This window comes from Monodon monoceros, unplaced genomic scaffold (genome assembly GCF_005190385.1).
Source record: "Monodon monoceros isolate NGI ecotype Baffin Bay Population unplaced genomic scaffold, NGI_Narwhal_1 Super_Scaffold_21, whole genome shotgun sequence".
Classification (NCBI taxonomy): Eukaryota; Metazoa; Chordata; class Mammalia; order Artiodactyla; family Monodontidae; genus Monodon; species Monodon monoceros.
The window spans coordinates 89,757,240-89,785,222 of record NW_021703778.1 but is presented as its reverse complement, the minus strand read 5'-3'; the positions used below and the strand labels follow the sequence as shown (position 1 = coordinate 89,785,222).

General features: G+C 52.1%; 2 protein-coding genes across 8 annotated transcripts in view; both read right to left on the bottom strand.

Annotated features, from left to right (window-relative positions):
• Positions 1-11,691, bottom strand: part of PLA2G4D (phospholipase A2 group IVD) — a 31,457-nt gene extending 19,766 nt beyond the window's left edge. For 3 of the 7 annotated variants that reach the window (XM_029238509.1, XM_029238513.1, XM_029238514.1), the window contains exons 1-5: positions 11,547-11,624; positions 8,861-9,091; positions 6,967-7,137; positions 1,073-1,214; positions 593-906 (exon numbers count right to left, since the gene is read on the bottom strand). In XM_029238509.1, the coding sequence (XP_029094342.1) occupies positions 593-637 (45 nt within the window). In that variant the 5' untranslated portion in view covers positions 638-906; positions 1,073-1,214; positions 6,967-7,137; positions 8,861-9,091; positions 11,547-11,624. Of the gene's footprint in view, positions 1-592; positions 907-1,072; positions 1,215-1,331; positions 1,342-6,966; positions 7,138-8,860; positions 9,290-11,546 lie in introns of those variants that run through there. The other 4 variants (XM_029238516.1, XM_029238511.1, XM_029238510.1 and 1 more) reach the window with 4 other exon arrangements.
• Positions 11,692-13,080: 1,389 nt separating this feature from the next.
• PLA2G4F (phospholipase A2 group IVF) lies at positions 13,081-26,419 on the bottom strand. Its single transcript, XM_029238770.1, has 20 exons — positions 26,257-26,419; positions 25,137-25,209; positions 24,407-24,543; positions 24,175-24,303; positions 23,732-23,772; positions 23,449-23,491; positions 22,903-22,969; positions 20,844-21,013; positions 20,645-20,758; positions 20,421-20,458; positions 20,102-20,237; positions 18,340-18,476; positions 17,861-18,083; positions 16,635-16,749; positions 16,273-16,410; positions 16,053-16,160; positions 14,860-15,054; positions 14,422-14,588; positions 13,707-13,893; positions 13,081-13,428 (listed from the first exon to the last, which is right to left on the bottom strand). The coding sequence occupies exons 1-20, from the start codon at positions 26,365-26,367 to the stop codon at positions 13,208-13,210; spliced, it is 2,550 nt and encodes an 849-aa protein (XP_029094603.1). The 5' UTR covers positions 26,368-26,419; the 3' UTR covers positions 13,081-13,207.
• Positions 26,420-27,983: the final 1,564 nt, after the last annotated feature.

The following is a 27,983-nucleotide window of genomic DNA, read 5'->3' as shown; positions in this document are numbered from 1 at the left end:
CGCCTGCACCCAGCTTCATGTAGCATCCTGGAAGTGCCTCTCTGCTGAGAGTCCCAGCCACCCTCTCTGCCCCTGCACAGGAGCCCCGGGGCCTCCTCCATCCTCCGTGGCTCAGTGCTGGTCTCTGCCCATCACGGAGGATATAGCCCAAGGGAGATTGAGCGGGGTCCAGAGGATCTATAACCATGAGGTCTTCAGCTGGGGGAGTAAAAGGATCAGGCTGCCTTTTCTCCCTGCTGGCACCCAGTGACCCGCAGTAGGACAGTGCGGAGGTTGGAGAGACAGGAAGTGGGAGCTGCGGGCACAGCCTCTGAGTCAGGCTGAGATGATGCTCCTCACCCTGGTCTCCAGGGCCCTAGATTCTATGGATGCTAATTGATCATCCCACCCACTCCCCATCCCTAAGCACAGATTCCCTCGCCATCTGCCTCCCACCTCCAGCCTCTGCCTAGGCAGAGACTCCAGGTCTGGGACCCAGCCCCTCTCCAGAGACCAGAATCACCTTGGTTTCAGCTATGTCAAGCTTGTTAGAATGCACGCTAGCTCCAGGCCCTGTCCTGAGTGATGCCGACAGGCTCAGTGACATTATTACCTGGTGAGGATGGCCAGGTGGTCCCCTAGGTGTCATTCTCTCCATGCCAAACCTTTGGCTCCACTCCAGGCCCAGCTCCCTCCAAGATGACAGTTCCCTGGCTGGCTGGCAGTGACTACTCCGATGGAATGGGACTGACGGTGGACCTGCCAGCCTCTGAGGAGCCACGATCCTATAAACAGTCGGAGCCCCACCTCCAGGTCACTCCCTCAGCCCAGTACCTTCTCCTCTTCTCCTGGAGGCTGAATCAACTAGCTTTTCCAGAAACTTCTGGCAAGGCTCCAGGACCTGCAGGTGGAGCATCGCTTCCAGACCTGGGATGTCAGGATACAAGAGAGGGGGAAGTCAAGTCCCGGGAGCAGCGGCAGGAAGCTGGTTTCCCTGAGGCTGAGGGCAGAGGGCAGGGTGGGGTCAGAGCTAGGAAACCCCTGCAGCCCAGCCCCAGCCTGAGCCAGGCCAGCCTCTGGGGGAGGAGGGCACCTGAGAGCAGATGAGCAGCCAGGAGCCTGGGAGTAATAATAGGGCGGCCCCAGGGGCAGGCTCCGAGCAGACTCTGGAGACTTAGCTGCAGGGGGCTCTGGACTCCGGCTCTAGGCCTCTCACTCCTTCCGTGTGGCTGGTCCTAGGAATTTAGAGGATTTCTGTTAAAATAGAGTGACAAACTTTGTAGTAAAGGTAAGAGACCAATCAGGAAACTCTTAGATTATGAATATTACAGAAAAAAGCTCTGTGAAGTCACCTGTTTAAACGATTCAGTATGCACAACATGAAATGTTCTCCTGAAATGACATGAACTCAGTCATTTTACTGTCAATTTGTTATATAATTGAACAATAATGATTTGTTTTTTGAGGCAAGTGAAACTGAATTAATGTTAACCTATTACAAATGGATCTAAAATGTATTATTACAGAATCAGCCAGAAAAGAACATTAGTAATGGTCTATGAAAAATCATTTGAATGAGAACTATCAATACTTTTAAAAATGTAGAACACTGCAAAGAACAACTTATTCCAAAGTGGGTCACAGATGAAGCAATGCACAAAGTCACTGGCTGGTGAGTAGCAGAGCCCAGGATTACGCTCTCTAGACTGAAAGCTCTACCTCCACCCCAGAGTGGGCTCAGCCCAGCCTGGAGCCCATCCAGCAGGAACGCCCTGGTCATTGGTGGCCACCATGGGCTGGGCCAATCCCAGAGCAACCTGGGACCACAGGAGTCCTGAGGAAATACATCCCCCTGGGGAGTGAATTCACATCTCCCTGAACTTAACGCGGGCCTCATCTGGGATCGCTTCGGGGAACTACAGAGGCAGAGCTGCAGCATCACCCTCCAAGAGGTAACCCCCGGTGCCAGCCCTCCACACAAGTATGGGAGGGCCAGGCAGTTCCACACCCCAGAGGACGGGGGTCCCTGGGCTCAGCTGGCTCAGTTTCCCCATCTGTGCAGTGATGGTGTGGTAAACGCTGCACCTGAAGAAGCCCATGAAATCCTGAGGCAGAGATTCTTAATTCGTATGTGTTAGTAAAGCTAATGACCATTCGTATGTGTTAGTAAAATCTGCAAAAGTAAGCTACTTTAACTACAAACGGTGAAGACCACTGTCTTCCCATTCTTTTATCTCATCTGTTAGCGTTGATGCAACTGTGGTACTTTCAGGATCCAAGGAGAAGCTGGGTTAGAGACACGTACGTCAATTTCGGCGCAGTGGGACATAGTTATGTGGTTTTCAGTTGGTTTCATGTATAGTGAAGTTACTGCCAGCCATTCTGGTTTAGAAATAGTTTCCAAAATACTCCTACCATGCACTGTGCCAACTCATCTGACATTGTGACACAGAGGTGTAGGCAGAGGCTGTGCTGCAGTACAAGAAGAATAAGGTAGAGGAAGATAAACAAGGTCTGAAACATACAGACCAAAACTAGCCTGTGGAAAATTCGTCCAAACAGACACATGAAATCCTAAGTGGAAAATACAATCTTGTTGAAATATGATCAAAACAGAAGTCTCCTGAAAGAGATGTTTTCAATCATACCTTAAATGCTTTTATTCCTTTATTTGATGGGAATTTCAAGAAATAGAAGTTACCATATTCCTGTACTACAAGCAGGTAGCATATCTAGATAGCTCAGAGAGGAGAGAAGCTGGTTAGAGGTGGTAGCAGATTTTATTTTTCTAAAGATGGTTGCAACAATGTCTCCTGTCCTCCTGCTCTTACCCCTCCCTCATCAAGAGGTGGACACAGATTCCCTTTCTCTTGGACCTTTTGGGCTGGAGCCGCTAACTAATAGGATGTGAGGAACTTGACGCTGCTTGACTCTGAGGTTAGGTAACAAAAGGTGATGTAGCTTCTCCCTGACGGCTGGAAAACTCCCACTGAGAGCCACCATGACAGATGTCTGAGTCCCTGAGGTTCCGTGCTGTGAGGAAGCCAGGCCATGTGGAGAGGTCAAGAGTCCAGGGCGTGGGGATGCATAAGCCTTCAGGTGATTCCAGCCCAGCTACTGAGTCACCCCCAGCCTGTGCCCTTTCTGAATTTTTGACCCACGGAAACTATGAGTCTAATAAAGTGGTTACTGTGTTATGTCATTGAGTTTGGGGTGGTGTGTTACATAGCCATAGTAACTAAATCAGAGCTTTTCTCAAATTTGCTAACAATCCTAAAGTTTTACATGGCATTGTCAATGAAGAGCTGCGAAGCAGAAGGAGACTACAAATAATTAACTATTACTAACTATCAATAATTTAAAAAACCAAATTTCATTCATCCAGGCTGGGGGAAGATTTCTTTCTATTTGATCTAAGAAGATGATTTTACAAAATTTTCCTCCCATCACATGAAGGGTTAATACTATCAAGGTGCCTCATCATTGTTGCTGTTGACCTTGATCACCTTGCTGAGATAATGTTTGTCTATCTTCTCTATTGTACTTTACTTTATTCCCACTTTTCATACTGTCCTTTTTGGAACTAAGTCACTAAGCATAGCCCACACTTAAGAAGTGGGAGTTATATTCCATCTCCTTTAGAGGGGAGTATCTATATAAATCATTTGGAATTCTTCTGCATTGAAGATTGATTTGCCTCTCTCCCTCACTGACTTATTTAATTCAATCATTTATTTACACCTGTGTGAACTTATGGATATTTATTTATGCTTTGGGTTATAAATACTATGTTAGTTATTTTGTTGCTCAAATTTATATGTATATGTAATATATATTAAAAATATTACAGGGGCTTCCCTGGTGGCACAGTAGTTGAGAGTCTGCCTGCTGATGCAGGGGACACGGGTTTGTGCCCCGGTATGGGAGGATCCCACATGCTGCGGAGCGGCTGGACCCGTGAGCCATGGCCGCTGAGCCTGTGCGTCCGGAGCCTGTGCTCCACAACGGGAGAGGCCACAACAGCGAGAGGCCCGTGTACCAAAAAAAAAAAAAAAAAAATTACATATGTATATATAAACCTGTGTGTGTATAATATATATTATATATTAATATATATTAATCCATGTATGTACACATATCCATAATTATTTCTACATGTATCTATCAGTATCTATATTAAGTTAAACATAAGTTCATACTCATAGAGTCTCTAGCTCTAACCCAGTACCTTGTGCTTCATTCTTGTCATCTGGGATTTTTAAAAAAATGAATTAATAATTAAAAATCTAACAATAACAAACATAAAACTCAAGACCCAGATTGTTTGATGACAAGCCTTACCAAGAATTCAAGGAATAGACACAATTTTAAAAGTGCATTTGAAAGGCACCAAGAAAAACCCCCAAAAAACAGGAAAGACGTTCCTAGATAGAAAGACTCCATATCTAAAGATGTCAGTTCTTTCCAAAAATAACCTATATGTTTAATGACATTCCAGATGAAATCCCAGAAGGGTTTTCAATGAAATTTGACAAGCTGAATCTAAAATATATATATATAGAAGGTCAAAAAACAATAATAGCCAAGACAATTCTAAAGAAGAACAGGAAGGGGATTTGTTTTACTATAAATTAATTATAGCTGAGTCTTGGTGCAGGAGTAGACAACTGGACAAATACAACAGATTATGGAGCCAAGAAACAGATCCACACATATTTGGAAAATTGTTAGATGAGAAAATTGGCAGTGTAGATCAGAGGGGACAGAACTATTCATTAAATGGTGCTGGCAAAAACATAATTTAGGTCTTATATTTAAAAGTAAAGAGTTTGATATTTACAACATCAGAATAAAAAGGGATTTCTTAAGCAAGAAACAAAAACCACAGACCATAAAGGAAAACAATCATATACTCAATTACATTAAAATGTAATTAAAATACAAAACTTCTTTTTAATAAACGACACCTTCCAAAGTTGCAAAAATAAGCTACAGACTGAGGGAAGATATTTGCAATACATTTAGTCAAAAAAGTATTGGAATCAAAAAATATCTTTATACATTAACAAATCAGTCAGAAACAAAAAAAGAACTGAATAGAGAAAATGGGCAGAGTATATAAACAGTCACATCACAGAAGAGCAAACGAGAATAGCCAAGAAACATACAAAAAATACGTGCAACTTCACTAGTATTCAGGGAAATGCAAATTAAATTCACAGTAAGATACTACTTCATACACATCAGATTTGCAAACATTCAAAAATCCTACAAGATTTTTAAATGATGAAGTAAATTAAGCATTTTTCCTTCTCCCCTTGGAAGTCTTCCAAAAGCAACATGAGAAAATAATAACAGAAACACAAACTCCACCTCTGATAAAACTAAAAGACATTTGAATCCCAACCCACAAAATATCTGGAAGGACTGCCAAAAGTAATGAAGATCAAGCAGTAGGGGCAGGTAGAGAAGCAAGGATGCAGGCGATGCCTGAGCTCAGAGACAGTTGAGAGTGTACATACCAAGGTGCAGAACACACCCTGAATTGCAGAGCCAAAATAAGGAATGGGGTGCGTGGGCTTGTGGCAGGAACTTCCCTGGGATTGGTTTAGTTATGAGAAATATAGGAGGTAGGGCTGATTGATAAATCCCAGAGACAAGTCCCTTGAACACGAAGCTGAGTATCCCAACACCCGAGCAGACCCACAGCTGCCTATCTCCTTTGGCTGCATAATGGTGAAGTAAAGGAACCCATCATGCTCACTACCCTAAGACACAAAGATGGTTCCTGTTGAGGCACTAGTTGCTCAGGTCTCTCCTTGAGCCTTGAGGTTAACTTTCTGTAAATAGTTTGTATCTGTTATTAGGGTTCCCCAGAGAAACAGAACTAATAGGTTGTTTGTATGTGTGTGTGTGTATATATATATATATATATATATATATATATATATAAAGTGAGTTATTATAAGGAATTGGCTCATGCAATTATGGAGGCTGACAACTCCACAAACTGCAGTGTGGAGACCCAAGAGAGCCAATGATGCTCATGAAGTCTGAGGCAGCTGGCTGAAGAATTCCCTCTCACTTGTGGAAGCCAGTCTCTTTGTTCCAGCCAGGCCTTCAACTGATTGGATGAGGCCCACCCACATTATGAAGGACAATCTGCTTTACTCAAATTTAAATGCTAATCTCATCCAAAAACACTCTCCAAGTTGACACATAAAATTAACCATCACAGTGTCCTGGGTTTGGTTCCTTAGAAGCAGAGCCTGAGGCAGGGATTTGGATGCACTTGTTTTATAGAGGAAATCCTCTCAGGAGACTAGCAGTGAGGGGAATCAGGGCAGGAAAAGTAGCTAAACAGCTCTAAGCTGCAGTCTAGCTTCAGGACAACCCTTTGGAGACTTCTGCAGCACAAATGACACCAGATTGTTTCCATTTTGAAGCAAGGGGCCTGGTTCTCTGAACTTCTGTGTCTGTTGGGTGTTGACTGTGGGCTACCCTAGAGTTGGGGGTACAAGTGAGAACATCACTTCCTTGGGTGGGTGGTTAATTTTATGTGTTAATTTGGCCGGGCTATGGTGCCCACTTGTTTGGTCAAACGCTAGTTTAGATGTTGATATGAAGATATTTTGTAGATGTAACTAATTTATAATCAGTTGACTTTGAATAAAGGAGTATTGTAGGTGGGCCTCATTCAATCAGTTGAAGAGCAAAAACTGAATTTTCCCAAAGAAGCAGGAATTCTGCCGGAGACTGGAACATCAACTCTTGCCTGAGTTTCCAGCCTAATGGCCCCTCTACAAATTTCAGACTTGTCAGACCCCACAATCACATGCGCCAATTCCCAGATCCCCTCCTCCTGCCGCCCTCTCCAACTGGTTTTGTTTCTCTGGAGAAGCCTCACTGACACAGCAGGTAAGGGGGCTTTTATTCAGCCAAAGGTAAATCTCTGGAGGAGTTACCTGTGAACCGTTAGCAACTAACCATTCCAGCAGCTGGAGGATGGGTGCACTGGTCTGATAAAGAGAATCTGGGTAGGGCACCAATAGCATCCACTACAGTCCCTCTCCTGCACCACTCAGATCCACTTGCTTCCCACATTAAATTCATTCAATCCAGGAACAGCTTTTCCATGATTCTTGTTGGTCACAATTTCTGGGGACACATACAAGAGAAGAGTTAGTGGAATACAGCTTGTGCTGCTACAATTGGTCCCAAATCTGTAGCTGATACTGTCATCTTCCTCCTCTACCCCCCATTCTAGGTTCTCCTCCCCCCTGAGCCAGCACTTTTGCTGGTCCAAGCAGCTCTCATGGTGGGGTGTCCTAGACCCTCATCCCTGAGGGATCTGGAGCTCGGGTTACCACGCTATTATCAGACCATGGTTGCTACAATTGCCCATTTTACAGTTAAAACTTTGTGTGAGAAAATCAAGGATCATTTGATGCCAAGCATATTCCTCCCTGCTCTCGTTCTATAGCAGCAGCCCTAGCTCCTGACGATCAGAACCAATTACCCCTACCAGTATGGTAAGTAATTCCTTTCTTTGCCTGCTGGTCTATCAGCATGAGGAGCCCAAAGTGACAAGGCAGCAGCCATAGTTTTAAGTTTAGTGTGACTCATTGTGTCCCCATATAGAAGCTCCCTGGCCTGGGAGAGCTGGGAAGAGCAGCCCAGGGAGGGGTGTGGCTGTACCCAGCACAGATTGGGTTAAATCTCCAGCCCTTAGAGGGACAGAGTGTGGCCCCCAAAGTCTCTGGCAGCCTCCTTCACCCCTAACCCCCGCTGTATCAGGGAGCCTTGAGGTCCGCAGCATGGTACTGTGGTCCCATGGGTACAACAAGCTGTCAAAGTCTTTCCCCTGGGACACCATGTGGGAAAAAGAACAACGTGAGGAGAAGTCAAAAGAGTTTACTGCCCTGGACACCTGCCTCGGGGAGAAGAGGAGGAGGTTAGGAGCAAGTCACAGAAGCCCCCCATGAGGCCTCCAGGTCGGGCACAGGCTGGCCTTCATGTTTGGAACTGGAAATACCTGGGGGCTGGTCCCCACCTGATAATCCAAGGGGTCCATTGCTGTTTATCTTCCTTTCCCAGGAGTAAGGAGAACGTCATTGGTTCTATGGTCCATCATTATAACTATTCACTGACACCCACTCTTAACCCATTTGCCCATCTCTTGCTTCATTACACTCACTGGGGAACAGTCAATCCTGGTGGAATCCAACTCTTGGACCACTTGGCACCTGCACTCACTTTAACCCCATGACCAGGAGCCTCAAGTGGGCCCCTGTGTTGCCCAGCAGGCCTAGCCCCTGTCCTTAGTCCATTCCCCTCTGCCACTCCAATAACTTGGTCATACTTTCTCCACCATCCATAAACCTCTAAAACCTCCTCCAAACTCTCAGCTGATGACCTTGATTCCTATTGCTAATTGCTTCTGTTACCTATACTGTCTCCAATTTTTCTCCTCCTATTTTCTTGAACCAGTCAGGTTTCTCTCCCACTGCTCTACCAAACTGCTCTTGTCAAGACCCCCAGTCAAAGCCCATGGCTAGTCCAGTGATGAGTTCTCAGTCCTCACCTTACTTGACGTCTCAGCAGCATGTGACACAGGTGATGGTGTTTTCCTTGAACTGTTTTCTTCCCCTGGCTTCCTGGACAGCACACTAACCTGGTATTTCTCCTCCTACACCACCCACTCCTTCTCAGTCACCTTTGCTGCTTCTTCCCACCTTCCTGACCTCTCCAGACCTACATCAGTCCACACAGCAAACAGGTTCCAGAAGAGTCTGGATGCCCAGTCTACTCTCCAGCTGCTGTTTTTCCCACCCACCCTATTCCTGCAGCCTTGGGCTCCTCCCAGCCCATAGAAGTGTACCTGCACGGGGGTGATGTCCTCTGGGGCAGCTGGAAACATCAGGGCCTCAGGCTGGCGCAGGCCATGGCAGCAGGTCCCTGGCCATGCTGTCCCTCAGTGAAAGGGGATCTTGGGTCCTGGGGCCCCACGCTGCCTCTCACCCCTGAATTCACTGAGGGACAGCTGCTTGTCTGATGGGAAGCTGCTTGTCCAGACAGAGCTCAGGACTAGATTCCCAAAATCGGGCATAGTCTGGGAATGAGAGAAGGAGCCTCCAGATAGTGGCACTGTCTCACATGCAGGCCCCTCCGTAGCCAGCATATGGGGTATCAGGGGGGACTTGAGACGGCAGCCTGCCTGCAGTAGTTCTTGCTCAGAGGAAGGCACAGATCAGGAAAGGGGGGTGCAAAGGAGGCATCTAGGCTAAGGTCATCAGGGGCTTCCACTGAGCGTGAAACTTTGCAGGTACCCCTGGGAGCCACTTGCCAGCCTGGTGAGGGCAGGGAAAGGGGCTTGTGTGAAGGCTGTGGCCTCAGCTGTCGATCCCAGCAGGTAATGCAAGAATGTCATGTCTGAGGAAGGCCAGTTGGTCTCTTAAGCCTGTACTTCCCCCCCCCTTCATGTCACAGCACCCCCATGCTGCCACGCCACTGACCTGAATCACTAGGGTAAATGGACAAGTCTGCAGGGAGCTGGAGGAGGATGGCCAAGAGGGCTCCAAACGCCCCAGGCCCTTTCAGGCACCTTGAGGGCTGGGGAACTCGATGTCTCATTCAGGAATATCAGAGAACAGCAGCCACTGGCTGGGAAGACCTGCCCTCGGCTACTGGTTCACTCTGCCCCTCCCCTCCAGCCCTCGCTCCCTGGATGGTGGCAGTAACAATCCCACAGGGACGGGGCCTTAAATCTGCCCAGTTTAGCAAGGCAAGGATCTGTTAGGAGGTCAGGGCTCCACCCTCTGGGTGGCTCCCACACTGAGGGCTTTTTCCTCACCTCTTGGATGTCAGCCAGCACCACCAGAAACCTCTGGTACAGCCAATAAAAAAAAGAGCACACATACGTGCACACAGGGACACACGAAGATGGACCACCTCCTCCCATGCCAGGAGGAAGGAGGGAGAAGGGGAAGATTCATGGAGCAAAGACAAGGAGTGAGTCCTGTCAAATGTCCGCGGAAGGCCAGGTCCTTCCCCTGGCCTAGGGGAGGGTTGGGGCCTAGGGACAGGTCACTCTGGCTAGCATTACCAGCCAACCCTACCCCCAGTAAGGTGGCAGCAACAAGCCCAGCTCTGAGCCAGGTTGCTCTGAATGTACCTGACAGGAGGCGGGGAGCGATGAGGACCAAATCATTTAGGACCAGGCAAGAGGTCACTTCTCTGCAGCTCAGAGCCATCAACACAGAGCCTTAGAAAAGAGCAACCAGCAAGTACTGAGAGCACGCAGCACGCCAGCCACTGTGCTCAGCGTGTCACACACCTTGTCTCATTTCACCCTCATGGCTCCCTGTAAGAGAGCCATAGTGAGGCCAGCAGCTCTCAAACCAAGAGACTCCTTACCCTTGCAAGTGTCAGAGTCAACTTGTCCCGTGGAAGACTGGACCTCAGTTCTGATTGATGGTGCATTTGGGGACTAAAAAATATATTGGTGATCAAAAAACTCAGATATTGTTAATAGAATGTTATGGAACAATGATACCTAACTTTTTCTATTATTTAGGATATGCAGTTGCTGATTTAACCTAAGTTATTTCTTAAAAAGACAAATTCAGAAAATGTACTGTGTAACTGAAAATTGTTAATTTTTTTAAAATGCTGGGAAGTGATTTCAGCCTGTCCTCTGTCTTTCATCTTGAAACTGGAATTCTCCTTTGTAATATTTTACTTACCCCCCACAGCACCAAACCCATCAGATATAAATACAGATTAATAATTTCATAACACCACTTCAAGGCTCTGAAGTTCTCTAGAACTGCATCCCTTCGGCCTCCTCCCCAAGTCCCACACTGCCACCTGAAGGTCACTGTGCCATTGCATGGCCAGTGACCTGACCAGGAGCTGTCACAGCCCAGAGCTTGTACACAACCCTCTCAGACATGATATGACAATCAAGAATTACCAAATATATAAAGAAGGTAAAGCCCATAAAGGAGAGGCAACCTACCCCAAGGAAACTGTTCACGTAACAATCAGGAAAATACCATGAAATGCACATATTAACACCATCTGAGGGAAGTGGTGAAGCATTTCCATGCAATGAAAACAAGTAGTTTTGGAAGATCCTATTAGGGAACTTAAACAGGGAAATGTGACAGTCAAAAGTTAAACAAAACCCCCCAAAAGATGGATAGAGAAGCAGGCTGGACACAGGTGGAGTATATATTTGTGAACCAAAAAATCATGCAAAGAAAATCCCCAGAATGTGGCACAAATGAAAAAAATAGAATGTGTAAAAGGAAAATTTAGGGATACAGAGAATCAATTCATACATTTCAATATCCATTTAATAGGAATCCAGAAAGAGAATGAAGAAGAGTAGTGTTTTCATACAGTTGGTAGATAATTTCTTAGAGCTTCAGAAAGACATGAATCTCAAAATCGAAAGAGGTCACTGATTTTTTTTTAAGTTCCCAGTTTAGAAAAATCATAGTGAAACTTTTGAAAATCGAAGACAAAGAGAAAACCCTAAAAATTAGGCAAAGATAAATTACCTACAATGGGATGAGAATTCAGCTGACATCAGGCTGCCCATTGGCAATATGCAATGCAAAGAGGCATTAAAATCTGAGTAGGGACTTCCCTGGTGGCACAGTCGTTGAGGGTCCACCTGCCGATGCAGGGGACACAGGTTCGTGCCCCGGTCCGGGAAGATCCCACGTGCCGCGGAGATGCTGGGCCTGTGAGCCATGGCCGCTGAGCCTGCGCGTCTGGAGCCTGTGCTCCGCAACGGGAGAGGCCACAACAGTGAGAGGCCTGCGTACCTCAAAAAAAAAAAAAAAAAAATCTGAGTAGATGTAAGCCTGAACCAAGAATCCTACCCTAATCCAGACTATTATAAGTCAGGGCAAGAAAAGACAATTCCAGACATATCAGGTCTCAGAAGGTTTACATTCCACAGAGCCTCCACTATAGAACTATTCAATTTTGCACTCCAACAAAAAGAAAGATAAACCCAAAAGGAAGACAGCAGGTCAAAGGATAAAGACTCATAAAAGATGTGTAAACACCAGCTAACCAGATAGCCTATCTCAAGAGCAATTGTCCCCAGTGAGCAGGCATGAGAGAACCAAGCTACCCCGACCCCATGCCAGCCAAAAGCGCTGGCCTGTTAGAAGCCCAGCTCCCTCAGCAGCACCCCCTCCCCGGTTCATGTCCAGCTGGAGGCCTGGGGTCCCAGGCCAGGCTGGAGGCACAGGCTGGGATCTAGACACCTTCCTCCCAGCTGGGAGCCAGAACTAGGGTCTTCTTCCCAGAGTCAGGATGGGTGGGGCTTTTTCACATAAGTTCCCTGATTAGAAGAGGAATTGTGACTTTGGCCCTGGAGAGAGTGTGTGTGTGTGTGTGTGTGTGTGTGTGTGTGAGAGAGAGAGAGAGAGAGAGAGAGAGAGAGAGAGAGAGAGAGAGAGATTGAGGGAGGGGCTGTAGTCAAAGACAGCACTCCTGGCAGAGTGTCGAGTGAGTAGTGAGTATGGCAGCCGGGCCAGTGAAGAGCCCCAGGTGGCTCAGCGCTGGGTGGGGTGTGGGTGAGAAGAGGCCACAGAGGCCCTAGCCAGAGGGAGAGGGCCTGAAGACCTCCACACTAAGCCCAGTCAGGGTGGATCTCCTTTCCACACACTTAAAATCTGCCCATGCTGGAGAGGCTCCAGGTATTTGGAAGGTCCCGGGTGGGTCAGAAGAAATGATAAACAGATCCTCCAGAGAGAGAAACAGATCCCCCAGAGAGAGAAACAGATCCCCCAGATCGGTGGGGTACATCTGTGTAAAAGGCAGGAACCTGGGCCTCTGAGTTCCCAGCCAGGCTTCCTCTACCTCTGCCCATCCCTGGCAGCTGACAGGCCCCCACTAGGAACACGAACACACACGCAGGTTCACGTTCACTCCGCCCCTGATAAATGGATACGCCTTCTAGAAACACCCATTTAGCTTCTGGGAAGGGTGAGACTATTTGCACGAGGTGGCAGCTGTACCCCTGATAAGAGAATGTGACCCAAGTTTAAAGAGCGAAGATGAGTAATTAGCAGAGGGACCCACCAGCTGGAGCCCAGCCAGGAGGGGATATCATCCCACAGGGTCCACCACCCCTCCCTCTACCAAGCCCTGGTCCGGAGCCCACAGTCCCTCCTCTGTCCCAGTCCCCCGACTCCAGCCCGGGTCAGCCTCCAGCCCTGTCCCCAGCCTGTCGCCGGCCCAGAGCCAGGCGGAGGGCCTGCCGCACAGTCTCCACGTTGTTCAGAACGTTGTATCGACTCAGGGCCACCAGCCGCTCAAACTCCTGGGGCTCGTAGGTGAAGTTCATCATGCCATAAGGGGTGTCTGGCCCATTGATGACAAAGTCCCCACAGGCTTTCTCCTCATCTGTTTGTCGTTCCACACCTGCAGTGGGACGGGGAGAGAGTCTGGGCTAGGGCACTCTTGTGGCTAGGAGCTGCCAGTCCAGAAACCCCCCTTCCCCAGAGCATCTGGCTGGTCTGTGGGCTCTGCTTGGGGCCACATCTCAGCTCTCTCGCCCACCGGGAGGAGCCGGGCCAGTGTGCATGCCGAGTCCAGGAAGCAGTGGCCAGCTCGGGGCCTCCAGGAGGTACACTGTCCTGGGTCCAGCACCCCATCACCACCCCAGGGCTCCATGGGCCAGACCCAGACCTTCCCCTCACCTGGGGCCAGGTGTGTGCGGAAGGTACGGTTGACCAGGGGGAAGTGCAGCACGATGGGTGAGCGCAGGTCCTCGGCCTTGGCAAACAGGTAGCATTCACGGGGCTCCTTCAAGTCCTCAGGAGGCACCTCAGTGCTGGGGAAGGAGATGCCTCGGTCCAGGCAGTACTTCCCTGTCATCTGTAAGGCCTGGGCAGACACCCAGCCCTGTGAGCTTCCGGCCCTGCCTGAGGCGCCCTGGACTCACGCTGGCCCAGGCTTCAACGCCAGCCCTGTCTCCCAGCAGCCGAGTGGCTACAGGCAGCAAGAAGAGAACCCGCATCTGGGCGTGCAACCTGTCCATCACCCCACAAGCCTCGAGGGAGCCACTGATAGAGACTCCCTGGAGGGACCCTGATGGCTCTGTTGTTACCATAGCAACAAAGGGACAGCAAACCTGAACCCAGGCCCAGATAGGAGCAAGGAATCCTATCAGGAACAGCAGGGTCCAGAACAGGGGTCTTCTCTTCACCGGGATAAAGGCTCCTGAGGACTCCCTCTGGCCTCCTCTCCTGAACCCCACTCTCCTCCATCACCTCAGCAGTCCTCCCCTTCCAGCTTGGGAGACCAATGCTGCTAGCGGTGTTCGCAAGGTGCCTGCCCAGGCCCTTCTCGAAGGGCAATGCCCCAACACCCAGCCAGGCTGCCTTAGCAAGGACCCCCCACCCCGCACCGTACCTCAAAAGGGGCATCCAGGGAGTAGTCGAAGGACAGAATGAGGTCCACGGCTCTCTGCGGCTGCAGGCTCAGCGGGAACGGAGAGTTGATGGCAAAGCCTCCATCCACCAGGTACAGACAGTCCCGCATGGGAGTGAGCTGGTTGGGGAAGGCGTCCGGGTGCGAATCTGCACAAAGACAAATGCTTGCTCTTTGCAGCAGCCCTCTTCTCTTCGCACTGGGAACGCCCCACTGTTGAGAGTTCTCCTCTTCCTACAGCCACGGGGTCTCCCACCGCAGCCCCCGGTCTGCCTTCCATCACAGTCATCACAGTCCTTCCCCCACTAGCCCCTGGGCATCAGGAGCCCCCCCCCCAGCCCCCAGGTCAAAAGGTAGCACTGGCCCCAGGGAGCCAGAGGCACAGGCAACAGGCGGGACCCCGCCCAGAGGAGCACCCACCTTTCCAGGCCAAAAACTCCCTGCCAGACACATAGTCCTTGTGCAGGCAGAGGCCCTGGGTGAAGTTCGAGTTCTGGGCTGAGGTGAAGCGGTAGGTGAATATGTCCAGCACAGCCTGGGAGAAGGGCCCTTGCGGGGTGAAGAGCCTGGTTCGCAGCCTCGCTGGGTCATGCAGCTGGAGCTTCTGGTGGTCGTCTAGGTGTGGGTGGGATGGTGAAATACCATGAGAAGCCCTCCTTTGTCCAGCAGTCCTCACATCTCAGGGGAGCCCCTCTGTCTCCTCCCCACGTCTCTCCTCCTTCCCCACCCCGCCTCCCGGGTCTCTGACCACTGCTTCCCCGAACCCCTTTTAAATGACTTCTTCTTTCATGTTCCCCACGTTTTGAAAGTTGACATGCACGTATTAAAAAAGTTGAAAGTTGACATTGCATGTATTAAACAACATCACCTACCCTTAAAGTTGCATATGCAACTTCCAATCAGAATTTCACCCATTAAACACCCACTGAACAGTTACCACGTGCTGTGGTGGCCACTGTGCTGGGCACGGGGATGCAGAGGTGAACAGGGCCTGACCCTGGCCCTCCAGGGCTCACGGCCTATTTAGGGGAGAATCTAAAGAGGTAATAAATGGTGACAGTGTCCCGAGGTAAGGACAACACGGGATGTGCCTACGGTTCTAGGGAACCTTGGTGGTCAGACCCTCGATCAGCCTGGAGGGATGGACTGGAACAGAGACGTCCCCTGACAAAATGATGTCTGAGCTGAACTTTAAGAACTGAGCAAAAGTTATCCAGGGAAGAAAAGTGGGAAAGGTATTCTACGCAGCAGGGGCTGAAGCGGGGACAGAGTGTCAACCAGATGCCCAGTGGCCCTGGGCTGACTTGATCTAATGGGAGCCCAAGCGGAGAATTAAAGGTACAGGTTTATCACGGAGCACTCACAACTCCCACTAGGTTTTCTGACATGGGTTCCCCACCCCTTAGCCTCTCTGTAGACCTCTGGGCATCCAGAGACCCTAAGCTAGAAGTCATTTTCTCAATATTTCTCTGAACCGAATAGGACATCCAAGTCCTTCACTGCCTCCTCCCACATTCCTCATGCTTCTGCCAGGGCCCTGCTGCTGGAAAGAGGTATTTCGGGGGCTGGCCGGGGGGAGGGGAGGTTTGGGGGAGCAGGCTCTCTGCCCTCACCTGTGAGGTTTACACTGCCTCTGCACCTCTGTAGGAAGCCGAGGTCCGAGCCAGTGGTCTTCAGGAAGATCTCATCCAGGCTGGCTGCAAACGCGCTGCCCCATATACCTAAGGAGAAAGGCAAAGTCCCCGGCCCTCACAAGTCCTCCACTGGCATCACCAACTCAGGGCCTGGCGCCTGCCCTGTCCCCTTGTCCCCAGGCCTCTGGCCTAGACTCACCCTGCAGGTAGCAAATCCGGGGCTCGGGGCGGAGCTGCAGCAGTCGCCCCATGAAGAACTCTGAGCTAAAGAGCTCAGTGGGAACATAAGCGCCATACTTGGGTAAGCCGACCTCATGGGGGGTGAACTCGCACCACTCTGGGGGCGCAAAGAGAAGGGAATGTCACCAGGGGCTTCCCACCAGAACCCCATGCTTCCCCTGAGCCCTTGTGACTTAGCAGGTATCTTTGCCTTGTCAAGAGCAGGAGGCAGCAAGCCCACTGTGCTCCAAGGCTCCCACCTGTGCCCTGACAGCCCTGGCCTCTACATCCTCACACTGACCATTGCTCCCACCAGCTTCCTAGGTCCCCACACCCGGGCACCTGCAAAGTCTTCCCCACTGATGTTGCTGCGGACGTTGACGCTGGCGTAGATGGGGTAAGGGTTCTGGCCCTTGCTGACCGCCTCCTGCTGGTCAGACAGCTTGGCAGGATTTTCCTGGTCAGGAAAGAAGGGAGGCCACTTGGCCTTTAGGGAGTTCCCTTTCCCCACCCCCATGGCCTGAGGCTCGGCACCCTGCAGGTGTGGCGTGCCCACGAGACTTTGGTTGCTAAGGCCAGGGCTCTAGAGACAAATCTCTAAGGGACAGGCTTTGGGCTGCAGCAGAGGTGAGGCCACATGGGGTTCGTGCAATTCCAGGGGCTTTGGACCCCCTTCCCTCCCATTCAGGAAAGCCTATCAGAACCCAAGGGAGTCAAGTGACATTTTTAAAAGAATAACTGGGGCTTCCCTGGTGGCGCGGTGGTTGGGAGTCCGCCTGCCGATGCAGGGGACGTGGGTTCGTGCCCCGGCCCGGGAGTATCCCACATGCTGCGGAGCGGCTGGACCCGTGAGCCAGGGCCGCTGGGCCTGCGCGTCCGGAGCCTGTGCTCCGCAACGGGAGAGGCCACAACAGTGAGAGGCCCACGTACCGCAAAAAAAAAAAAAAAAGGAATAACTGAAAATCCAATCTACTTTCTTTGAAAAAGTAAATCACTAGAAAACATGTATTCTTTTCTTAGACATCACATTCATAACAGATAGCCACACACCAGTGGGCCAGGCCCCGCAGGGCCCCAGGGCTGAGAACCTCGCTCAGCTCTAGTCTCATCTCCCGATGCATGCTGGGCCTGCAGTTCTAGGAGAAGCCACCAGGTGGCGAGAATCATGTCTGCTTGGCCGTCGGGCTGGAGTGGCATTCTGCCTCAGCAGGAGGTTGAAACCATTTGGGACCCTTTCAAAGCACACTTGTACTAGGGCTCGACCCCTCACCAACCAAAACCAGTATCTCTGGAAGTGAGACCTAGGCATGGTGTTTTTGGAAAGCTGTACAGGTGATTCTAATATGCAGACAGACCTGAGAACAGCAGACCAGCCTCTCCCTCCCAGGGAAAGTGAGATGAAGCGTGTCAGCCCACCCAGAGATCCCACCCCTTGCCCCCAGGGAGCTCAGACTTAAAGGATAGCTTTGCAGATCTCAGATCTTAGCCTAATGGGTAAGGCAGAACTAAGTGCTGGTGGGGCAGGGTGGACAGGAGCCATGTTCATCTATTACCTGCTCTTCTCTTACCTCCTGGTATAGGAAATATTCAATAAGAAGCCCCCAGAGGTCGATGAGGTAAGCGCTGTGGCCACTGCTTTCCCGGATCCCCAGTTCCTGGGCATAGTACTGCAGGCGTTCCATGGACATTGCCCCCATCTTACTGCTGCAGACCCGCGCCTGGGCGCGCTCAATAGGGCCCTTCAAGGCCACCTGGGACCAGGCTGGGTCCTTGTAGAGTGTGGAGATGCACCTGGGCATGGAGGGAATTAGGAGCGTGGGAGCACAGTAAGGGGAGAGAGGGATACAAGTGTCTCTGAGTCATCCCTCCTCCCCCATCCCTTGCACCCACTGGCCTGCACCACCCACTCAGAGGGCCCTGGGGACTCAGTCCCTTACTGCCCTTCCTGACCCCTTTGGATCCCCGCCCCTCCCCACCAGATCACCAGGTCATACCTATGCCTCTTCAGGGCTCTCCTTTTTTTTTGCCCTGCCCCTACCTCACTTACCAGGTGGACCCAGAGACTCCGCTCAGATAGGTCACAGTGTCCAGGATGCCGAGCTCCTGTAGCCCGGCCAGGCTGCCGTAGAGGGAAGACATGGCTCGGGTTCCACCTCCCGAGCCCAGCACAGCCACCACAGGCACCTGGGCACAATAATAATCATGATAACTTCTACCCCCACTATTGTTCATATGTTATTGCTTAGCATATCAGATATTGATCTAAGAGCCCAACTTGTATCATCTCTTTCAGTCTTCAAAGAAACCCAATGGCATCCCCACTTTACAGGTGAGGAAACTGAGGCACAGGAAGTTAGATAATGTGCCCACAATCATACCAACAGTAAGTAATAGGCTGTCAGACTGAAGCAGTATAACCTCAGAGATGGCTCTTAACATTATATCAGGAAAGTATGTACCTGGGAGGTATATTGGATTCACTCAAAACAGCTAAAGCAGGGTTTCTCAACCTTGGCACTGTTGGTAATTTTGGACCAGATAATTCTTTATTGTGAGGAACTGTCCTGTGTGTTATAGGATGTTTGGCAGCATTCCTGACCTTCACCCGGCAGATGCCAGTAGCATCCCTCTCCCCTCCCCTAGTTGTGGCAATGTCTCTAGACAGTGACAAATGTCCCCTAGGTGGGTGGGGGGATGAGATTGCTCCCAGATGAGAACCACAGAACTGAAGTGACAAAGACCAGCAGGCAGCCTGACCTGCCCCAGACACGGGAGGTCTCCAGATGTCTCTTCAGGATCAGAGGTTCCTGGTGGGATCAGACTAGAAGCTTTTGGGCTGCTCAGCTTTTCTACGAAGGTTTGGTTCATTCCACCCCAGACCTCCGGTTCCTTTCCCTGTCCTTCCTTTCTTCCCGTCTTGAAAAAAATGCTCCCTGGCCATTGCCCCACAAGGTCACTGTCCCTCCAGAGCTCTGGAGGAGACAGAGCTCTCTGAAGGCAGGTCTGTGCCCTCTCTACCCTCCACCCACAGAGCGGAAATGGGGCACAGAGCAGGCATTACCAGATGAGCGGTAGGCTTGCTCAGCTTGTCAGCACTGGGCACAGGCTATGTCTCCTTGGACATCTGCAGCCAGAAGGAAGCCACCAGCCTGTTCCTGATTTACCACAGGTCTCCCCCTCAGCACTGCCTTTCCTCCTGCCTCCACTTCCAAATCCCTTTGTCCTGTTATGGACTGAATTGTGTCCTCCCCAAATTCATATGTGGAAGCCCCCATGTGACTCTCTTTGGAGAAAGAGTCTATACGGAGGTAATATAGGTTATGTGAGGTCATAAGGGTGGGGCCTTAATCCCATAGGACTGGTGTCCTTGTAAGAAGAGGAAGAGAGAGAGAGATTCCCACAAACCCCTGCACGTGCACAGAGGAAAGGCTGTGTGAGGACACAGCAAGAAGGTGGCCTTGTCAGATAACGACCCTGACGGCACCTTGATCTTGAACTTCCAGCCTCCACGTGAGAAAATAAATATCTGTTGTTTGAGCCACCCAGTCTGTGGCATTCTGTTATGGCAGCCTGAGCAGACTAATACACCTCCCTTGGCTGGGGCCATTCAGCCCTCGTTCATATGGGGTCACATGGTCTCCCAACTGTGCCCATCAGCTCAGGCAAACGGGCCTGCCCCCTTCTTCCTCTGGTCCCCGCACTTCCTCAACACTTCCTGTCACCTCTTAGACACACAGTCCTCTCAAGGAAGAGGTTGGATTTGGTCCCAGCAACTCTGGTGTCTGGCTCCTCCATTCCACATTCCACACCTGCTTACTGTCGGGAGCCTGGCTCAATCCCAGCACCTGCTGTAGGGCCTTGGACACGACGTGCTTCCTCTTATCCAGAAACTCCTGTTCCCCGTCACAGAGGTCGAAGCCAAGACGCAGGTCCAGGTCCCCAGAGCTGCCTCAGAGGGGGTGGGGGTGGGGTATTGGGTGACTGTTCAGTGGAGAGCCTCCGGCCAAACCGATTTTCACGGGAGCAGACAGATGCACATTCCGTGGAACCTCCCAGAAAGATGCCACAGGACCCAGTCACCCCCAACGCCCGCTGAGCCGTAGGCAGAAGAGTCTCCACACCGCTCACCTCACTTCTGCCTTCACACTCAGAGCCACCTCCTGGCCCTGGAAGAGACAACAGCCCATCCCTGAGCGCACTGAGAGGGACTCGCATTTGCAGCCCCGGTTGCTCTGGTAATTCAGGCCCAGGTGTGGACACCATGGCTGGCCTGATTTGACCCCCTCCCCCAGACCTTTTGTGGGGGTCACAGAGCAGGCAGGGGCGCCTCAGGCACCCAGACGGAGCCTTACCTTGCCCAGGGCCACGACATGCTGCTGCTCCCGACCTAGGGCCAGAGAGGAGAGCAGGATGCCCGCCTCGCCCAGCTTGCTGGTCTGGACCTCCAGCTCAGCACTTGGGCCGCTCTGCAGAGAAGAAAACACCCAGGAAAAGGGGCCTCATTCAGGCTGGATGGATTCTGTCTGTGCCTTCCCAGGCTCCGTCACTCACCTGCAGGACTGTGAGCTTCTCTCCCAGCTCCACCTCCAGCTTGGAACTGAGCACTGGGTTTACATGGAAGGTGAACGTGGCTGGGAGGCCTGCCTCCAGGGGAGGCTGCAGGGGCAAGAGCTGGGGCTTCTCGTAGGCCCCGGGCACTGCCAGCTGAATCTGCCTGGAGCCTGGGAACAGAGGGCCTAGGTGAGTGCCAGGTGAGGGGGTGAGAGTGGGGGGTGCGTGGCCCGTGACGGTAGCACGCCGAGCCGCAACTCTCCTTTCCTTCCCCTTGGAAGTGCCAGCTCATCGCCCTGCCCACTCTCTGGCAATGGGCCCTACAGACATCATGAAGGACATTTGGGGTCCTATAACCTGCTCTGGTCAGAGCTGGGAGCCTGGGATGGGGACGGCACACACAGTGCTCAGGGAAGGGCCCCTGTCCGGAGCTTATGGGGCTGAGGATTTTGAGATTATTATATTAAGTATATAAAATATAATTCTATAATTACCATATTATAATAATCATATATTAATTATTACATTTATTACAAGTTTTCAACTGGTAGTTCCCCCTCTCTTGCTCCATTCAAGCCCCGTGCTCATTGCCTTGGGGGAGGTTTGTGGCCAGAGAGAAAGCAAACAGGCTGCACGTTGTTTCCAAAGCATAAGCCCTTGGGAGAACATAGAGAGTTTGCAGGGGATGTAAAAGGAAGAAGTGGGTTCGTGGCACAGAGAGGGTAGGCTTGGGGAAGCGGAGGAGAGCCAGCCCCGGCCTGGTGAGGCCAGCTGGTGGGAGGCAGAGGGAGGCCTGTGGGCCCAGGAGCAGCGGGGCCCACCCTGTTCCTGTAGCTTTCTGGAGAGCAGGCAAGACCCCAGAGAGAAATGGCTACACATGATACCCAGGAAGAGGGGACCCCAGACAGACCCACGAAAGAGCCCCTAACGCCTCAGGAACCGACGTCCAAATGGAATCCCTGCCCCTACATGCCCTCCTTAGCACTAAATGAGACCTGGGGACTTGACATGACCAGGGGTGGGAGGGAATTAGAGAAAATAAGGAAAGTGATCCTTCTCTCATATCATGGTTTACAGACTGAGACTGATAAGGGCTATTCACAGTCAGAAACAACAGAAGCTGTGGTGGGGAGAGCAGATGGGCCCCGGGTGTCACAGACCTGGGCCTGGGCCTGGCTCTACCGCTTACTGGCTGTGTGACCTTAACAAAGTTTCTTCTTTGAACCTCAGTCTCATGAATTAAAGGAGGATAATGACTGTACCTACGTTACGAGGTTGTTATGAGGATTAAAAGATAAAACACTGTAAAATGCTTAGATCAGTGCCTGGCTCATAGTAAGTGCGCCATGTTACCTGGGCACGACTCAGCCCGTAGGCTCAGGCTCCCAGTGTCGAAGAGGACCTTAGCTGTCATGCAGCCTCCGCTCCCCTCCCAAAGCTGGCACCCCTCCCGAGTGGCTGTCCCCTGTGGCAGACTGCCATGGCCCCGGTTCTTCACTTCTGGAGTTCTCACTGTTTGCCATGTGGCCTTGGTTTCTCTCACTAAAGAGCCTGGCTATATTCCTTGCCCTCCAACTTAGAGTCAGCCTTGTGCTTGTTTTGGTTAACAAAATGTTAGTGAGGGCTGTGATGTGACCAAAGGCTCGAAAAGCACTTGCTCATCCGGCCATGCGCTCTTGTACCTCTGCCAGTGTCTTAAGAACATGCCCAGGCTTGTCCGCTGGCCACAGGAGGTGGATGAGGGACATGGGAGCAGAGCCAGGTCACTCCACCAAGCCCAGCCTAGATCAGCCATGCCCCAGTTGACCACCAGATGTGTCTGCCACTGAGATTTTGTGGGTGTCTTTTGTACAGCAGTAGTTGAACCGATACAGCCTCTGTGCTTGAATACTTCCAGGGATGGAAATTTACTGCTTCTGGAGGCAATCCATGTCATCGTTGGTCAGCTTTCAGCAGTGAAAAATTAAGAACTTTCTGCCCCAGACCCATCTTCTTGAAACCAGCAGTCCCCAATCCCCCAGGAGAGAAGGCAAGACCCAAAGTCCCTGACCAGACTCACCATACTCTTGATGTGGGGCTGTCCCATCTCCCTTGAGGGTGCCCTGGATTCTCAGACAGGGCTGAGCCTGAGGAAAGCAGAGGCCTGTGGGAGCCAGACAGTCCACAGGGCCCTGCACAGGGCCTGAACCAGGATGGAGGGAGGGAAGGGTATCTGGGGCAGGGTCGAGCTAACATCCTTCCCAGGGCCTGTGCCTTACGAGCAGGGGTCTTCTGTCACAGCCCCCCCCACTCCCAGGACTCAGAGGAAGTGGTCCCTGGTGGGAAAGGGGGAGGAGATGAGGGGCCCTGACGGTGGCTCCTTGGCAGACTCAGAAGCCAGGTGAGCAGTGTGCTGTGCACAGGTGGAAAGCCTGGCTTCTGGGCTATTCCATCAGGTGGGAGGCAAGGTGCCCCTCTGTCCCTGGAGGTGCCTCCCCAGCACATCTCCCCTCTGAGGAGGGGTTGAATGTCCTTCATGCAAGTGGGCATGATGGGCTCAGTCGTGGACTCCCCAATCCCCCGTCCCCCAGACCTGGGCAGCCCCAAGCTGGCCACCCCTACTCACCACCAGGACCCCATTGGTGATGACTTCAGACGCCGGCACCTGGCTACAAAGGATGAGGGGCTCATGGGACGCCTGAATCCCTCAAGGTGGCTATTACTATAATAATGTAACCAAAGCAGCTGGAAGAGCCTGGGGAGCACGGCAGGTTTGTGGGTAGGGGTGGGCATCAAGGTCAGGACATCCCTTCTCAGGCCAGGCCAACACAGGACATGGTGACTGACAGCTGGGAGCTTTGGGTGGGTCTCAGAGTAAATGGGAGGGTACAGGCTCCACCTGGACTCACCTGTCCTCCAAAAGAAATTCCACCTGCAGCTCTTGCGAATCCTACATGGAGGGAGCAAGGGAGCGCCAGTTTTCAGAGGTCCCAGAGCCTCAGGACCTTCCCCTCCCACCCCCGGTTCTACTCAGCTCCAGTGACTAGAAGGCCAGACTGATGCTGTGGCTGCTCGTGGGCACAGGACAGGGTGGCGACATCGCCACTAGGAGCTCCATCTGTTCAAGGCTGTGGACAGGTGCTGTTCTAGACACTGAGGATTCAGCAGTGACCGAGACACACAAAGCCCCTGCCTTCAAGGAGCCCACAAAGGGAAAGATTTGTGGGGTCATTGCTGCAGGGTGGAGGAGGGTCTGTCTTGGAGGTTGGGCCTGTGCTGATCGGGAGCCCCCTGTGCCAGGGCCTCTTCTCCCGGTACTGGGCTCGTTGCTGGCGCAGGTGGAACCGCTCACCTGGTGGCTGAGTGGGAAGGTGTGTCTGCACGGTTGGTGGGGCTTGAGGCTCCTCAGGTCAAACAGCAGCAGGGAGAGCTGGTCACTGTCCAGGACGTCCTTGTCGTAGAGGGTGAGCTCCAGGACGTTCTGGGGGCAGGGCAGGAGGCAGGGGGGCCTGAGGCAGGGCGGAGGGCAGGCACCTGGGAGGAGCCCTCTCCCTCCGCAGCCCCAGCCCCTCGCTGACCCTCACCTTCACGGCGCCGTGGACCCGGTAGTGGAAGGTTTCGTTCCATTCGGGGTCACAGCAGTTGGCTACCACCCTTGTCTGGGCCGGGCTGGGGCACGCTGTGTGCAGCCGCAGCTGCACGTAGCAGTCTGCTTTGGACACTGTAGGTGGGATGGGGAGGGTTCCTCAGCCTCTAGCTCTTATGGCTGGAAAGGTTGCCTGGAGGAGACTGGGGCTGGATGCGAAGGGGCAGAGGAGGCTGCCCACATAGCAGGGTGGGGCGGGGAGAGATGCGGGAGAGCCCATGTCCTTGACTCCGTCTCCACCAGTTACACCTCCCATTCAACTGAATGGAGATCCTGCTGCAGCCAATTCAAAAGGTCATATGACAGTGCAGAGCACTGAGTCATTCCCAGAAAAGGCCTGATTCAGTAAACAAGGTCCCGCCCAGTGTGAGCACTGGCGTGGAAACCCCTAGAGAGAGACGGTAACTTGTGGCAGCAGCAGGCCTCACACGCTCACCCAGGCTGGCAACCTCCACAAGCCAGCCTCAGGGAGGAGGTGGTGGTCTGCACACTGCCTTCCCCTCCAGCTCCCGCAACCTGCCCCGGGCTGTGGCCCGGGCTCCCTCACCAGAGAGCCCTCCATCCGCTCCACTCTAAACACACATGCACGCTTCAGGCCAGCCCCTGTTGAGCTCTGGGGAGGCCCCAGGGAGAGGAAGGGAGAAAGCATGAAATTGGGGGTCACTCACACAGGTCTGCGCTCCGGATATTTCTGGCCCTCAGCACCTTCACCTGGAGGTCATAGTACGGGTGGGTCTCCCGCTGAAAGGACAGAACTCCGGGGACTCAGCTCCAGGAAGCCGGGTGTGAGGCCTGACCTCCCTGCCGTGGTGCCCACCCAGGGCTTCCCTTGTCCCATCGCAGAGCGGCAGCCTGGCCCCGGGTCACTGACGTCACTGTGCCAGGGACCCAGGAGGCCTCGACAGAGCAAGCGCTGGGGGCTGAGTGTGTTGGTGATGAGCCTGACCTTGGAATCAGTTAGGCTGGGATCAAATCTAAACTGCAGTGTGGACTAGCTAAATGGCCTTGGGCAAGAGACTTGATTTCCCTGTGCTTTAGTTTCTCTGTCTCTAAAGTGGGGGTTATGATGATAATCTCACAGGGTTGTAGCGAGTTTTAAATGAGAAGTTGTACAAACTGCCTGGCATAAGTGCTTAATACATGGAGCCATTTTCACTAATTATGTTTATTATGCACCGCAAACATGCAGCCCCCCTGACTACAGTGCTGGGGCTGTAGCTTGAGAGTCAAAGTGAGAGCTGGAGTGATGTGCTTAAGAAGATTAAGTATCAAAAGAGAAAACTGTGATGGACCCCACCCACTAGCTCCTGACAAAGGCTAGAAGACGGCCCAAGAGGGTGCGGGCAGGTAAAGGGAAACCAAGAGTCACCCAGCTGGTACTGGTCTGATGAGTCGCTAAGGAGACGGCAGCTTGGGCTCAGGAGAGATGACAGTAGACTGCAGCCTCCTGGGAGTGAGACTATCTCCTCCAGATCCCAGCGAGTGCCTCATTCCCCCCACTCCCTCAACCCCCAAACCCCATTCTACAGCCAGGCTAGGGCTTACCGGGCTAAAGCCAATCAGCTTCAAGTGTCACATGGCTTCCATTTCCTAACCGGGCGTGATTAACTTCAAGATTATTATTATTTGGCCAAGCTCTCTAAGCTCTACCAGGTAATCTGGAGCAAATCGGTCCTGGCCCAGATCAAAATGCATTCCCAGGACTGGCCCCAGTCTCCACAGGGCCCTGTGCGCCCAGGACTCCTCCTGTCCACACCCCCCCACCCCAGGGGAGATCAGGTACTTTACCCACCACCGCCTCCACTGAGGTTCCCTCTTCTGTCTCTTCTGCAGCAACACCACACCCATGAGGGGCAGCTCCTTGCCTGTCAGCCACCTGGGCCAGAGCGCCCAGAGCATGGCCGGGCAGCCTGGCTCCCGGCAGGAAGCCCTGCCTGCGCTCCTCTGGCTACACTGGCTGCTGGCTCAGGTCTGACAGGTAGCTGGAGTGGGGAGGGTGGAGCAGGCGGCTCTGCTGAGGAGTCACAGCTGAGGCTGGAGGTGGGGTTTGACGAGCTCCAGGAAGTGACTGGAGCCCAGTGTCCTCTAGCAGGAGGGACTTTAGACCCTCTCAAAGAGGATGAGGAACTGGCACTCTGGTTCCCAAACCTGGACCCTGGTTATCATGGCGCTGCTAATGGAAAATAGATGCCCGCGCCTTACTCCCCAGACGATTTGATTTATAGGGTGTGGCTAGAACCCAGGTGTTCGTACTTCCATCAAGCCTTTTAGATGATGCAGACACAGGTGGTCCAGGGAACAGCAGAGCCAGGAAGTGCTGCATCAGGGGCCTAGGTTCCCCCAGCTATCAGAAGAGACTCAAACTAACACCTTTCAAGTCCCACCTCCCCCACAGCTCTTAAGCAGAAACATGGAAATCTCTGATTCCCCACAGTGTTTCATCTGGACTCAAAGGAGTTTCTAATCCCTCAGGGCCTCTCTCATTTGTTCCCCAAACACTGAGAGGCTGCTGTGTGCCAGACACTGCGCTAGGCCCTGGTCCAAAGGTGAGGAGGGCCCAACTGTATCCTGAAGAAATTCAGACTCGTGATTCCCCGCTGTGGCTTCTAACCAGGACCCCTTCCTGAATCCACGGAAATACCTGGATGGTCCAGGAACAGAAGTAGGGATATGGTCAGGTGGTATCGATAAGGGCAGGTAAAAACCGGCCTGCCTGTCCTTAAGCTACTAGAGATAAAGGCTTCAGAGGGTCCCCTTTGACCATCGTGAGCCTTAGGCTGCAGGTGGTGTGTAATGCTCCCTTTTCTGCAGACCGCAGCCACCTAGGTGGCCAAGACAGGCAAAGTTTCTGGAAGAAAGGATCTCTAGGGCAGTGAGCTGTTGGGAGATACATTTGTTTTCCTCAACCAAGACCCAATCATCTCCACTCTCCTCCCCAGTGCCCAAGTTGGGAGACTGAAAAGATGACATTCCAAAATAAGGTGATTCAACTCTGAAATGAACTCTGCAGGCAAGTTCAGACCAGAAATTCCCAGAACTGCTGTTGGCAAGGTCCCAAGGGGGAGGACCTGTTTTTGCTTAATTTCGAGCATGAGGCCAAGACCTGTGCTGGGGTCTCAGAAGTGCCAGAGTTCCAGCCTCTTAGTGACCTGTATGCCCAATGTGGAGGCCCACGGAGCCACAGCAGGGGAGCCTGAGAGAGGGGCACGGAGCTAGCTGGGGGCAGAGCCAGGCCTGGCGTCCAGGACCCCTGACTGATTAGAGTGCTTTCTGGGCTGTACCACACTCTCTCCTGGAAGTCATCGGACCCATGCCTCAAGAAAGTCATACCTCTTAGTCCCAGACGTTTTTTTCATCCCCAGGGAAAACTCAGGATAGCCAGAGATGGCTCCGGAGAGGGACACAGAAGGACCAGATTGCCTTTTTGGAGCTGGCCAAAGTGGACCAACACTTCTCCACTTCTCAAACATCGCTAGGTCCCTTAATCCCACCAAGTCAACATCTTTCCTGCCTGT